General features: G+C 37.1%; 1 protein-coding gene across 2 annotated transcripts in view; it reads right to left on the reverse strand.

Annotated features, from left to right (window-relative positions):
* Positions 1 to 12,734: 12,734 nt before the first annotated feature.
* fat2 (FAT atypical cadherin 2) overlaps positions 12,735 to 16,602 on the reverse strand; it is a 78,621-nt gene continuing 74,753 nt past the window's right edge. For both annotated transcript variants that reach the window (XM_056471894.1, XM_056471893.1), the window contains exon 24: positions 12,735 to 16,505. In XM_056471894.1, coding sequence (XP_056327869.1) covers positions 16,042 to 16,505 — 464 coding nt within the window. In that variant the 3' untranslated portion in view covers positions 12,735 to 16,041. The remainder of the gene's footprint in view (positions 16,506 to 16,602) is intronic.

The raw sequence follows: 16,602 nt of genomic DNA on the forward strand, positions 1-16,602 counted from the left end.
CAGCTGCCATTTGAGGAATTGGATATATAAAAATCAAAGCAGTTTTTTTTTATCATAAATGCAAGAGAAAGAGTAGCGTGTTAAATAAAACTGCTGCGATTCAAGTTCATTTGCTGACATAAAATCCTGCTTGATAACCGGAGGGACGTTTGTAATCCTGCGATCTTGAGAACTTATGAAGCGCGCTGTGCTTGACAAGACGCCCATTCACACAGCTGATTCATATGCACAGGAAATATAAAAGTCATGTCCATTCATTCACTTCTTTGCCTAGCGTCCTTCATTCACTCCAAGAAGTCGCCGGCGGATAAAGGCTGGATAAACGCTTCCCAAAGTTAAAAAGTTCTCTCAGTAGGTTACCACTGTGAAACGCGGCGGGAGATCCACGGAGCTGTCTTCTTTATATCCGCATGTGTTGCCTCTGTGTGATGCTGGATGCTGATGCTGAGGATGTTCGTGCTGATCATGTGAGGGCACCTGATGCCTCCAGGCTGGCACGCGCAGTTGAAGCTAACTGTCATGTCCCAATTAGCAGCTGCACACAAGATCGCGCTGCTCTGTTCTGACTTCTACTCCGTGCCAGGATGTGATTTTTGGATACTGGAAATGGGAATTGTCACTACTTAAAAAGTGGAAATCTTGACCAACAATACTGTCTTCATTTTTATACGCAGTTAGTTAAAACTGTAAGTCTTGATGCCTGCAAGTGTTTTGTTTACAAATATTTCTCAATTAAATATTTAACGTATTTTCTATAAGTTGATCTTTTAATAATTTGCATGACCTGTGATATGAAAAATGAAGTGATAATTCTTGATATCAGATAATGAATTTCATTCACACTTTATTTTAAAGTAGAGTAATTGCTATTAATAAATCATTACTAAAGTCTATAAGCTACTAATTTGCTGCTTATTAATAGTTATAGGTCTATTAAGAGGGTATAGGTCTTGGGTATTACTGATGCAAAATAAGATTATACTTTATATTAATAAACAGCCAATATCTTAAGGCAAGTAATAAGCCAGTAGTTAATATGTGTGTTATCTGAATTCAGGGGTATGGTATATGGTATATAGAAAATATAGTATATATATATATATATATATATATATATATATATATATATATATATATATATATATATATATATATATATATATATATATATATATATTAGGGATGTCCCAATCAGGGTTTGTTTGTTTGTTTGTTTGTTTGTTTGTTTTTTGCCCTCGAGTTCAAGTTCGAGTCAATTGATTTTGAGTATCTACCAATACTGAAACCCAATCCGATACTTCTATAATACAAAAGATTAAAGAGGATCGAAGAAACAGATCCAGGATGTTCCTTGTTTTTTATTTAGTTCACCTTATTTTAACATTCACCAACTCTGTTAACAAACAGCAAACAGAGCACTTCTCTGAGGTAGCTTGAACAAGTAATAAACAATAGATAAATTCTTCATTTTTGGACTTTAGTGCAACAGTAAATATAAATAAAACCTAATATAAAAAACAGCACTTCAGCTTAAAATACACAGCAGGCAATCCCAAGTTTACACACCTCACAGTTTGCTATGGCAATGTTGTTATCATCAACTTTATAATACCTCCAGACCGCAGACATACTCGCGATTTCCGCTTCAAGCTGCTTCTGTGTTCTACTTTGCTGGCGTTTAACCAATAGCGTCTCTACAACAAGTGATGTCATGCCGCACGCGTTGCTATTTCTGTGTGAAGACAAGAAAGAGGTCTAACTCTGAGCCATCACATAACTGTAGATGTGTTAAAAAATAATGAGAATATATATAACCAGTGATAGTGCAAATATAAAAATCATGTTTTGAATAAGTTGGAAAAATCCAAATTATAATTTTTATGCTAATAAATACATTTCAACAAACGGTGACATCATTATTGATATTGATAATGCACATTTTTACTGTTGGAAAAAAAAAACAATAGCCTTTTTTGCTAGTAAAAAACAACATAAAATCTATTCCTGACATCAAGAATAAGCTAGATTCAAATCTAAATAGCTGACATTTAGATAAAAATTAGATCAGAATAAAAGTCATAGCAGTTTGTCATGCGCTACAGCCAGAGTGACATTATTACTCTTCAGACAAGCACTTAAAGCTGGATAAAATGAGAATGTTTAAACTAAATAATGGTTATAATAAAAGTCATAATATCCTATTTGACATTCATTCATTCATTCATTTTCTTGTCGGCTTAGTCCCTTTATTAATCTGGGGTCGCCACAGCAGAATGAACCGCCAACTTATCCAGCATTTGTTTTATGCAGCGGATGCCCTTCCAGCCGCAACCCAACTCTGGGAACATCCACACACACTCACTCACACTCATACACTATGGACAATTTAGCCTACCCAATTCACCTGTACCGCATGTCTTTGGACTGTGGGGGAAACTGGAGAACCCAGAGGAAACCCACGCGAACGCAGGGATAACATGCGAACTCCACACAGAAACGCCAACTGACCCAGCCGAGGCTCGAACCAGCGACCTTCTTGCTGTGAGGCGACATATCAAGTCAAATTCAAGTGCAAGTTTTAAAGGGTTGGTTCACCCCAAAATGAAAAGTCTATTATCTAATATGCATGACATGTTTTTAACCCCCTAAGTCATTCGTTCATCATTTTAACACAAATTAAGATATTTTAGATGAGAGCTCCGTCATCCTCTACAGACAGCAATAGACTTTCAAAGTTCAGCAAAGAAAACAAAAACATTGTCAAAACAAGTGTTCTTGAAGCTACTTGGCTCTTCTCTTTATCTCTGGATCAGAGAGCTCTCAGATTTCTTCTAAAATATTTTCATTTGTATTCTGAAGATGAACCAAAGTCTTGGGAGCTTGGAACAACATGAGGGTGAGTACATAACATTTTTCAAATGATTCATTTTTTGGTGAACTAACCCTTCAAGTAGTTGAAGATGGTTTTTTTTTAATTATTTTTGATTTGCTCGCAATTTTCATAATATTGTAATGTATGCATTTAGATTTTGTAAAAGGATCTAAAGGCCTGCAGTCTTGTGCTAATCACTGAATCCCAGCCATGCTTTTTTAGAGCCATATCTCCTGACTACAAGTGTTAACTTTTAGCCAGTGAAATTTCACTGTGAGAATGATCTGAAGTCGTTTGGGTAACCGCCAACAATAGTGTCAGACCAGTACATCTAAATATAAGTACAGTCAATAAAACTTATGTGTTTGTCTTCTGTGAGTGCCATCTGTGAGTGCTTGGCAACTACTGGTCTGCCATGCATAAAAGCTTTTTTAGTTGTTGTTTTTTTTTCTTATCCACTCATTTTTAAGTTATCCTAAATCACCAAACACAATAACAGGGTATATAGGAATCAGAAAGTGAAATTCAATAACCAATTTTAGGATTTCAACACATTTTAAGACCTCATCGCCAATTTAGGTTTCAACTGTACATAATAACTTGCAGTATATTTACTGAATACTGATTGTGAGGAAACATTATTCATATAACGAATAAAAATGCTACTCCTGAAAGGGGGTGCCAATAGACCAGCAGGAATAATGGTGTTGCCTTGGTTACTAAAGTAAACAAAGCAGCGTGATGTCAAATCTTGCAGGTTTTTATCGGTTTCATAAACGACAGCATCCCAATATTCACAGACAAACTTTAGCATATAACTATACACTGTATAATCAAAAATGATACACAATTTAATATCATGTAAAATAACATTTAAGATTTTTTAATAACTTTCAAGGGCCTTACATTTTTCTAAATTGATTAATCAACTTCTAATACTGTTTGAGACTCTGCGACTCTGCGAACAATTTACCCTTTAACTAACCTTCACCAACAAGACTAGATCCACTATATCTAGATGACAACATATGGTTAACCTAACTGGTGTTTGATCTGTAGCATTTTTATTTTGCTAATATTTTTATATTAAAAAGTAAATCTTTTTCAATCTATTTTGCTTGCAGTGAATAAAAGTCACCTTTACATGTAAAAAAAAAATTAAAGGTTGTGAATTCTTGGTTAAAATCTAAATATTACTTTTTAAATCGGATTACTTACAAGAGAATGTTTTTCATTCATTTATTTTAGGCTTAGTCCCTTTATTAATCTGGGAATTCACAACGGAATGAACCGCCAACTTATCCAGCATTTGTTTTATACAGCGGATGCCCTTCCAGCTGCAACCTATCACTGGGAAGCCAGCCTGATCTCACGAGAAAACGTAAGTATTTTACGTTTTGTCAGTTTAGTGGCTAATTCGGACGAATTCCTACGAGTTCATTCGTAAAAAAACTATAGAATTTTAAAAAGGAGGCGTGGCACCTAACCCCACCCCTAAACCCAACCGTCATTGGGGGATGAGCAAATCGTACGAAAATGTACGAATTAGATCGTACGAATTCATACGAATTAGCTACTAAATCAAAAAGTTACGAATTGCCGTGAGATTGTGTTAGGGAAGCACATACACACTTATGCATACATACTTTAGCCTTCCCAATTCACCTGTACCACATGTCTTTGGACTGTGGGGGAAACAGAAGCACCCAGAGGAAACCCATGCAAACGCAAGGAGAACATGCAAACTTCACACAGAAACACCAACTGACCCAGCCGAGGCTCGAACCAGCGACCTTCTTGCTGTGAGGCGACAGCACTACCTACTGCGCCACTGCATCGCCCCTGAGAATGTTTTTTATTATTATTAAATATAAGTATAACTCTAACCCTATACAGATATACAAAGAAATAGCATCCAATTTCAGTAAAAGTTGCTTGTTTTAATTCATATACTTTTCAAAACATTAAAAAAGTTTCACTACACAGCTTTTTGTTTTGAACGACGCATTGAAAACCTATAACCTCATTTCATTCATCAAAACAAAAGCGAAACCTCTGCATTTATTTTAATCCTCATTCATATATGCTTGTCTCATTCACATTTCACATCATCCATCATGCCTTCTGTGCACACCTTACATGATTTGCAAAAAAACTTTGGAACAGTATAAAAATGTTTGTAGGGCTGTTTTACATATTTTTAGATGACTTTTAATCTTAACCAGTGTAAGAAGGATTGGACATCAGGCATAGGTTTAATGGCTCGCAATATGCTGTCAGAAATGGTACATTTTCTCCAGATTTATTCCACTGCCTCATCATCTGTCAGCCTGCCAGGTCCATAAATATTTTATCCTTTATCTTGTCATTCTCGACTGGTTTATTGAAAAGTATATGACAGAATATCAGCATCAAGGCATTTATTAGTACACATACACTCAATTACTACTATATATATATACATAGAAAACATTTTATTGATTCAGCTGTAATGCATGCCCCATCATAAAAGTATGATCATTGATCAGTTTCCAAACAAACTAATTTGTCAACAACAAGAAATCTGGATGATTTTCATATAAGAAACAGTTTCATCATTGACAACCTTGTTTTTTTTTTCTACATTTGTATTTGCACGTGAGCTGTGGGCGTAGGATGTTCACTGTATTTTTCTTCAACAGTCGATGGCTTCTCATCTCCTCTCTTTTCAAAAAAACACTATAAAAGCACTAATCTGAGAACACAAAGCACTGCTGCCCTCCATCTGTTGACCCAGAAATGACTGGGGGTCACATTAATAACCAGACCTTTTTGTTTGCAAAGTATGATGATGAATGCAAAGCAGTGTGTGATGCGCTTTAACAATCCAGATGTGAGCGAATGCACCCGCAAGACTGTTTATCATGCTATGCAAGAGTGTCGCAGGCAGATTCACTTGTAGCCCTTAAAATTACAACTCGTGCTGCTTCCTAACAGTATGCGCGTTAGGAATGGTGTTTATTTTTAATGGATCTTTACTGGCATCTGAATAATGCTCAGTGGCAGTGCTGATTATAGAGGTTTGGGCCAGAGCCGAGTGCAATACAAAATAAATAAAAAAACAACAACAAATGATTGTATGAGGTGACCCTTTCATGTCGATGAGCCTGGCCAAATCATACACAGTCTCTTGCTCAGTTTTGTACTGTGTGCCAACAGCTGCACAGTTGCTGATAATGTTTTCGGGACTTCTGATCATGGACACTAGTTAAAAAAAAAAACAGTGATGGGCAAAAATTAATTGTGATTAACTGCATCCAAAGTAAATAGATAGATTCAACAAGGTACTGGAAATATTCCTCAGAGATTTTGGTCCATATTGACATGATAGCATCAAGCAGTTGCTGCAGATTTGTCGGCTGCACATCCATGATGCGAATCTCCAACGCAATCTCACGGCAATTTGTAACTTTTTGATTGAGTGGCTAATTCGTATGAACGATCTAACTCATACAATTTAGTACGATTTGCTCATCACCCAATGACGGTTGGGGTTAGGGGTGGGGTTAGGTGGCACGCCTCCTTTTTAAAATCGTACATTTTCGTACGACTGAACTGTTCTAATTCATACGATGGCTGGTGAACATCCCAAAGGTGCTCTATTGGATTGAGCTCGGGTGACTGTGGAGGCCATTTGAGTACAGTGGACTCATGTTCAAGAAACCAGCCTGAGATGATTCTTTATGACATGGCGCGATATCCTGCTGGAAGTAGCCATCAGAAAATGGGTATACTGTGGTCATAAAGAGATGGACATGGTGAGCAACAATACTCAGGCAGGCTGAGATGTTGACACCATGTTCAATTGGTACTAATAGGCCCAAGTGTGCTAAGAAAATATCCCCCACACCATTACACCACCACCACCAGCCTGGACTGTTGATACAAGGCAGGATGGATCAATGCTTTCATGTTGTTGATGCCAAATGCTGACCCTACCGTCCGATTGTTGCAGCAGAAATCAAGATTCATACAACCAGGCAACTTTTTTTCAATCTTCTATTGTCCAATTTTGGTGAGCCTGTGTGAATTGTAGCCTCAGTTTCCTGTTCTTAGCTGACAAGAGTGGTACCCAGTGTGGTCTTCTGCTGTAGCCCATCTGCCTCAAGGTTTGACATGTTGTGTGTTCAGAGATGCTCTTCTGCATACCTCGATTGTAACGAGTGGTTATATGAGTTACTGTTGTTTTTCTATCAGCTCGAACCAGTCTGGCCATTCTCCTCTGACATCAACAAGGCATTTGAGCCCACAGAACTGGCACTCACTGGATATTTTCTTTTTTTCAAACTATTCACTTTAAACCCTAGAGATGGTTGTGCCTTAAAATCCCAGTAGATCAGCAATTTCTGAAATATTCAGACCAGCACGTCTGGCACCAACAACCATGCCATGCTCAAAGTCACTTAAATCACCTTTTTTCCCCATTCTGATGCTTAGGTTGAACTGCAGCGGATTGTCTTGATCATGTCTACATGCCTAAATGCATTGAGTTGCTGCTATGTGATTGGGTAATTAGAACGGGCGTTAACAAGCAGTTGGACAGGTGTACCTAATAAAGTGACAGTGTACAGTATATACTCCTGATCATTACAAGACATGTTGTTGAAACACCAGAAAGGATTTGAACGTTTGTTATCCAACATCGTACTGTAAGTTTGTTTTAAAAGTGAAAAAAAAACACGCTTATTTTAAGGTGCTGTTACACGTTTCTATAATAATTACAATTAATTATAACTACATGTACATGAACTATGTACTAACAATGTACTAACCCTAAAACTTCTAAACCTCATTCTAACCCTAACCACATTCATGTTGTTAATTACTATTACTCGGTACAAAAATCAACTCAAAATATCAAAAGCATAGTCCTCTTCTACCAATTCTAATTTTAGCACAAACCCACAGCATTTGGCGCAGTTGCAACCTTATTTCAAAATATTCAAATGAAGGTGCCTCCTTTTACCTGCTTCTCAATGAAATCAGTCGTAAGTGGCTAGTGACAGATTAAAAGATGTGTGCAGTGTGAAATCAAATTGATTAAAACTCATCTTAATATCAGAGGTAAACAGGACCTAAACTGAATCCTTAGTCCTTTGTGATTAATAAAGTAGTGTCATCACTTTGTGTCAAAAAATGCAGATAAAATCAACACAATCAATATTAAGGTCAACTAAGCTCTTGTGAACTGAAATGATCAGTGATAGAAATGTCCCTTTACTTAAAATGAAGTTATGAGGCAAGGGGTAAGGATGAACTGGTTATTGCAGAATGAAACCTGAGAGAGGTTATGACTAGATATTCATTGTTCTATTTATCACATGGCTACTTCACACAAAATTACAGTATACTAAATAGTGAGTAAACTAATTACTTTTAAAAGCAAACCCATTTTCTTAAAATTATTAAGTAAATGAACTAGGTGCACAATTATGAAGAATAAAATAAAGTCAACTTAACCATTTTAAGTTCCAATGGGTTTACTCTATTTTTAAGTAAAGTTAACTTGTCACTTTTAAGGCAACAGGTTCACTGCTTATTTTAAGTAAATGAATCACTAATTTCTTACACTCTAAAAAGCAGTTACTTTTTTTAAAAGTGAGAAAAAACTATTGCCTTAAAAGAGACAAGTTGACTTTTTTTTTTTAAAAGTGAGTAAATCCATTGGAACTCTAAACTGTTGAGTTGGCATAATTATTTGTTTTTATAAATATGCATATAATTCATTCTCTTTCTTTTCGGCTTAGTCCCTTTATTAATCAGGGGTCACCACAGTGGAATGAAACACCGGCTTATCCAGCATATGTTTTACACAGCGGATGCCCTTCCAGCTGCAACCCAGCACTGGGAAACACCCATACACTCTTGCATTCTTCACACCCAAGCATACACTGGCCAATTCAGCTTATTCAATTCACCTATAGCGCATGTCTTTTGACTGTGGGATAAACTGGAGCTCCCGGAAGAAACCCACGCCAACATGGGGAGAACATGCAAACTCTACATAGAAATGCCAACTGACCCAGCCGGGGCTCGAATCAGCAACCTTCTTGCTGTGAGGCGACAGAGCTACCTACTGTGCCACCATGTCACCCTGCATATAATGAGTTAACTTCATTTTAATACTATGTTTTCTTCATTTTCTTATAGAAAAGTCAATTAATCGCTTTTTACAGTGTATATTGCAATAGATTTTATATGTTATTTTACAATATTACTGTTATTACTGTATTTCTTTATATAATTAATGCAGCCTTGGTGAGCATAAGTGACTTCTGAATGGAAGTTCATTAAAATTGTATCTTTATTATGTCTGAACCTTTGTTTTTACCAAAGAATGCAAAGAGTACTTCAATGATGCATTGTATAAATATTTTGCATTTATTTTCCTCTAGTAAAAGCCGTTCCAGAAATCTTGGAATGAATTTAGAAAACTATATGGGATACTCGTTAGCTTTCAGACAAAAAATAAAAACAATTAGAACAATGGAGGAAGGTTGTGAATCAGCGCTCTGACTCAGCCCGCCAGGGGCTTTACCACAATTACTCTAACTCAGCAATTTGCCAAGATTTATGCACAACCGAAAGTGGAGCAGTCCCATGTACACATCTCATGTCTCAAGGCGAAGGATTCTCAAGTAACCTCACAGCTGATGACCTCTGGCTGTTTTGGAAATATGTGTCAACTAATACACAGTAATCACTGAGAGCCATAACTCATCATGAACATGAACACAGGAAATGTTTCATGTAGGAAGTTACTGTTTAGACACAAATTGCAATGTCAAACTGTGTTGACTAACTGAAAATAGTAAAGCCCTCTTGAAAATAGTAAAGGAATTGTTCACCCAATGAAAAACTGCCTTAGGCCATCCATTCACATGTGCTGAAGCGAAACTGACGCAATTATATTTTCATCTATGCATTTTTATGTGCATTTAGGGATGTCACATAAAAATCCCTAAATGGAAATGCCAGGATACGCATAAAACGTGCATAAAAAAATTAAGCACCCATTTGAGGTGGATACATTTTTATACGATCAGAAGACAGTATAACAGGGGCTGGCTACTAATAGCAGCTGTGCAAATAAACGTACATATCCTGACATCAAGATTGCATCATATGCCAGAAATGCTGGGTTTAATTCCACTTGTAGGGGTGAGTAGAACCAAAAGGGTTGACCTGGTGCCGTGACCCAGAAAAGAGTGAGGTTAAAACCCAGATTAAACTTAATTATTGAATAGCAACAAAAGAGCATAGCTAAATATGCAGCTTTTTGAAGTATATTACATACAGTAGTGTGTGACAGAAACCATTACTCCTAAAATATTGATCCTTGCACATTATCTGCACAATCATGCATATTTAAATGAGTAATATTGTAAAATAAAGAATTTTAAAATGTTACTGTTTACTATTTTCATTCATTCGTTCATTCATTTTCTTTTCGGCTTAGTCCCTTTATTAATCTGGGCTCACCACAGCGGAATGAATCACCAACTTATCCAGTATATGTTTTATGGTGCGGATTCTCTTCCAGCTGCAACCCATCATTGGGAAACATCCATACGCACTCATTCACACACATACACTACGGGCAATTTAGCTTACCCAATTCACCTAAAGCACATGTTTTTTGGAGTTGGGGAAACCGGAGCACCTGGAGGAAACTCACGCAAACACGGGGAGAACATACAAACCCCACACAGAAATGCCAACTTACTCAGCCGGGGCTCGGACCAGCAGCCTTCTTGCTGTGAGGTGATTGTGCTACTCACTGCACCACCAAGCTGCACCTGTTTTCTGTTTTAATATACTTATTAAATAAGTAATTTAATTCTTCATTCGTTCTTCCAGTCTTCTGGTTTACATCATGGTTCAGAAAGCATTTAAATTGATTTGGTGCTGTTATAACTTGCGGTGGCGACAAGGGTTGGATCCAAATACAACTTTTATAAGAATCATCAGGCAGGCAAAGTTCAAAAGAAAGACAGACGGTTACATGAAGACAATCCACAAGAGTAATAAACAGGAAACATGCAAAATGATAATCTACAAGAATAATAAACAGGAAACATGCAAAATGTCGTGGGAACCAGGAATCCAGGAAACACTTAGAAATGCTTACTACAGGGAAACAACACTCAGCATGGATGTCTGTGTGAGTGGTGTGTATATAGTCCAAGTAATCAGTCCTGCTCAGCTTCAGCTGTATCTGTGTGTGTACTCAAACTGAAATCATGATTTGAAACAGGTGTGTGACTGAAGGGCAGAATTGGAGTTGTAGTTCGGTAGAATGACAGAAAGTGTTGAACACAGGCTCATTGGCTGCATTTCGTCTTTAAAATGACCACTATGGGGCGGTATGACGCCACAGACGGTTTCTGTTTCTTTTTGCACTACCAGCTGACCACTTACCTCCATGTGAACAGCTTTTCCGCTGTTACCAGTTTGCTCAGTAGTTCACCATGTACGTCGGCAGAATTGAGACACAGAGAGGAGATGACCACAATGAAGGGGTTCAATTGCTGCAAAGAATAGTTCCAGAAAGGGGGTAAAAATAAAACAAAAGACAAAAATTAAAATAAACAAGTAAATAACAGGGTGAGAATGAGGTAAAATCTGAAAACATGGTAAAAATCAGGCTATGACTTTTCTTTTTCTGGATTGCTTTTGAAAACACTGTTGGTTGGGTTTAGGGAAGAGGGTGATCAGGTCAATCTTTGCTTTTGGGATCAGTTAGTCAGTCAATTAGCAAGTGCAAATGGAGAAAGAAACTTGAGATCTGAAAGAGCCTCGAAAACAAAAACTGCAAAAAAAAGTTCCCTTCTGGGATGTACTTTGTCATCTCCAAAAATTAATATAGGTGTACGTATCATTATTGAGCCTGGGTTGGAGGGTTCTCCAGTAGCCTGCAAGGGCAACACTGGTGACCATAACACTATTATGGTGATCATAGCTAGGCCCACATGACATCTGCGCACGCAGAAATCTGCAGCTTTTTAGCCCATCATTGAGTCTATTTATTTACTTGGGTAAATGTGTGTAAATTTATAGTTATTGAGTGAAAAAAATGATTTCACGTGTATTATTGTGACATAATAATAGTAATATGAAACTGTTAGTATGATTTTACAATAAAGTTGTATTGCAGCAGACGCTGAGAAAAGACTTGCGGACGCAAATGCAGTTTATTAGAATCAAGGTCGTACAGGACCAAAAACAGGAACAAAACGGTATCACAAGGAAAATCCAAAAGATATGGTCAGTATGCAGGCAAGAGGTCAGACTAGGCAGCAGTGAATCAGAACGAGGAACAAGGCTAGGATCAAAAACAAACCTGGGAAACCGCTTTGTAATGTTCAGTAGTGAAACAAGACTCTGCAATGTGTGAAGGAAGGTGAGGTGTATTTATTGTCCTTGTAATCAATGTAGATGAGCAGCAGCTGTGTGCGAGTGTCCAGATTATTGTCAGCTGCTGTAGGAGTTGATGGCAGGGAGTTCTGGGCGTTGTAGTTCATTCAGCAGTAATCTCCAATAGAGAAAACCCTGCTGGCAATCACAACAACAGTAATAATATTTTATGTCTTTCAGTAGATATATGAGAGATATGATCTGAAGCATCACATGATTAGAAAGATTTTTAGTTTTTATAGGTTATATGTTTCATAGGTTAGAACTTTTTAAATGCTGTCAATATAACATTTGATCACACTGAATAAAGGATAATCATTTCTTTCAAAATTATAATAAATTCTGACCCCAAATGTAATAATTTTGAATCCATAATCAAACATTTGATCAACCCAAATGCAACACATTATATATATTAAACATAATTTTATTTAATAGTATTTATTTCATAGTATTTTCTACAGGGAAATGACAAAGACAACAAAGATTCACTCACAGAGGAATCCTACATTGAAATTTCATAATACAAAAAAAAAATTGACATTCGTACTAACCACACCCACTAAACAAACAACCGGCAGATCGAAACCAAAACTTGCAACAGCTGCCATTAATATGTACATCAACACTGTATCACGGCATTCGAAACACTACAGACTAAACACTACAATAAAGTAGAAGTCTATGAAGGACGGGCGTTTCAGTTTTCATCGAGCACATGCAATATAATCTGATGACACATGCATCAATCTGCTAAACAAATCTCCAAACTCACTCGCATTCAGCTCAACTTTGCATCAAATAAGATTGTGGAAATCCCTATTCATAAATTCTAAAATATATATTTATATGTATAATAATAAAATAAAAGTGTCACCTCACTGCTATGAATACAGATCAAAGACAGAAGCGCTTTAAGAATATAAAATGCAGCTGTTGTTTATGATGTACACACACACACACACACACACACACACACACTCACACACACATATAATATTCTTCAATCAGTCCAATTTCTGTCATACTTGGGCAGCATTTTTGATCTTTTTCGTGATTAGTAAGCATTATGACAGTTTGTCAAGAAGCATAATTGATCTGTAAAAACTGCACAGGGATTTCTTACGGCTTGATTTTGATCGCCTTTGATCACTGAATACATCTAAAACTGCATAACATCTGCAGTAAAAGCTAAAGCCAGCACAAGTTCACATTTAAAATGACACATTTAAAATTCACCAAGCACAGCGATTCGTTCACATCTTAACAGAACAGTACAAAAGTATGCAAATGTACCCAACAACCAATGACACGTCAGACTTGCGGGTGACCTATGTGTGATATTTCATAAACATATATTTTAGATTTCACATTGTGTGCTTAAATTTGATCCAGCAGGGAACCAGCCTCTGCTTCAGTCAACTGTACAGATCAATGTAAGCTCTCTATACTGCTGTTTGGTTGGAGTGAAATGTGTTTCTAGATATCCTGCATCGCTAAATATGATACACCATATGGCACTTTTGACAACCATTCAAATTTCATAGCACATTAGTTTCGGTGAGCATACATATATGATGGAAGAACAACACCTCAGCTATGTTTACAGCAATTTCCATCCATCCCACAGCTGGCGATTTTAACATGCAGCAATACAATCAGTCACTTAGCATTTGTGCTAATAATAACATATAGTTTTTAGGGTAACACAAGAAAATAAGTTGTGACTGCTTTGTTTAACATTGTGTTTCCTGCAGAATTTATTAAGTGGTTGATGTTAACTAATGTAATTATTGGGTTAGTTCATCCAAAAAAAAAAAAGAAATGTTGTCATCATTTAATCGCTATGATGTTGCTTCAAACCTGTAAGACTTTCATCATCTTCATGAACACAAATTAAGGTATTTTTTTGTCAATTTTTAGAGATTTTTGTCTCTTCAGACAAAACTCCTGCACTTCAAAATGTTAATAAAGAGATCAAAAATAAATGTTTATATGAGAATAAAAGCCTCAATTAAACCTGTACATCATATACTGTATATAACTATGTGAATATGATATGGATTTATGTTTTGATCTCTTTATAAATATCTAAATTAGAGTTTTGGGTGAAGGGGAAAAACAGAAATAGTGTGACCATGATTGCTGGCTACCACTGAATGGGTTATTTTTTGCATGACAAAAATGTAAATGTGACCATGGACCTCAAAACCATCCACAAGTGTCATATTTTGGCAATAAATAAACGTTTTAATGATTTATACTTAGGATAGGATATGACAATATTTAGTTGAGCTACAAGTATTTGAAAATCTGGAATCTGAGGTTGACAAAAAATCTAAATAGTGAGAATTGCCTTTAAAGTTGTCTAATTGAAGTGTTTAGGAATGCATATTGCTGAACAAAAAATAGTTTTTATATATTTACAGTTGAAAATGTACAAAATATCTTCATGGAAGATGATCTTTAGTTAATATTCTAATGATTTTGGGCAAAAAAAAAAATATTTACACCATATTTGTCGTTATAACAAAAATATATATGCAACATCAGACTGATTTTGTGGTCTAGAGTCACATATGTGAAACAAACATTATTATTTTTTCATAATTTGTCAGATCACTAAAGAAAAAAGCAATAGTTCTCACTTAGCTGATGACTGATAATAAAGCGTGTTTGGCATGCTGTCCCGGGAGAGAATATCCTCGAGCCCGGGGCTCCCTTCCGTTTGAAGATCGAGAGGGGAGTTTGAGCTCGAGTAGGTCTCGAAAACTCCCTTGCTTGTAAACGTGTTAGGAATAGCTAAGAGATATAACTGGCTAAGAGTTTGTCTATGATGCCACTTTGGATTAGTCTATTTACTTATATTTTGTGTCTTTGGACGGTGGGAGGAAACCAGGAAAACCCTTGCGAGCAGGTTAGGGCTCAAACCAATGGCGTTCTTGCTGTGAGGCAACAGTGCTAATCAATGAGCCGCCCTATCAGGAAAGGGGGAAGGAGTATGGGTGAAAGGGGGGATTCTTCAAGACAAAGATTACTGTAGTTGAAAAAATCTCTATTTATAGTGAGTTAGTATTCATCTGATTGGCGCAATATGTGAAGCTGATGCGGGACCAGCCATGATCAATCATAGGCACGTGCCCCTCTCGAAATTAGTTAGGAAATAACCGCATTTAAAATACAGAACTGTCGCTGAGGGGGGAAATGTAGCATCTGGTTACCCTAAATAGAAATATCTGTTTTTATAGATACAAAAGTGTTCCAGATAAATGAGCAAAGGCATTATTGATTTAAAACATACTGTAAGTGACTAAATGACAACATAATCTTATTTTTTTGTGTTAAACAAACCCTTTAACTCATCCTTATTCAAGATTATTCTTATTCAGCTATTTTTCTCGCCAAAAATGTTAGCGCAACCGCGCAACACCAAACATGGACGCATGATCTCTACACAAAAACAACGTCATTTACAACCACACTGTAGACTTTTTTTTTTACCGCCATGCATTAATTCTACAGGCTCATAAAGGCGAGAAACAGCAAGGAAACTTGCATTCCACACAGCCATATCTACTTTTTCCCTGAAAGTGACTAATAATACTGATAGTGCTTCTGCGGCTTTCAGCCATTGAGCTTCATATACTATAAGTACGATGACCTTCCCTTTCGTAACCCCTCTCATATGGGACCTTTGATCCTCTTTCGTCTGGCTAAAACATGACCTCCTCGCAGCTGCCGTAGTCGCTCTCCACCATATCTGAGCCAGCATAACTGCGAGACGTCCTTCTAGTGGATCCAGACCGTGTGCTGTCCGCATAGGAAGGCTGTGCTACGCTCAGACGGACACTGAGTCTCTTATAGCCGCTGGAGACATTGTCCAGGCTTCGAGCGTGCTGGGTAGGGTAGTAGCTTATGGCAGTGTACTCATTAGGGCACTGAGAGCGAGGCAGCGGCAGCCCGTCAGGCCCTAAGAAGTCATCGAGATTTTGATTGCTGTAACATGGGGGTAATGGAGCTCGGCGGTCGGTGCGGTCCAGGGGGAATGGAAAACCTCCGAAGCGTGAGTTTCTGCGCGACTCGGTGGAAGTATTGGAGTAGGTGCTTTCCACAATGTCAAATTGAGGGAACTCTTGAACGGCTGGTCGTCCATAGTAGTCAGGGTCAGCTGGATACACTGTGAATGAGAAATGTTGAAAAATGATTAGTTCTTTTTAAGTAAGGGCTCATTAGTTTGGCTATAGTAGATGAGGCTTGTCGGACAACATTTGTTC

Source organism: Danio aesculapii, chromosome 14 (assembly GCF_903798145.1).
Source record: "Danio aesculapii chromosome 14, fDanAes4.1, whole genome shotgun sequence".
In the NCBI taxonomy this organism is placed as follows: Eukaryota; Metazoa; Chordata; class Actinopteri; order Cypriniformes; family Danionidae; genus Danio; species Danio aesculapii.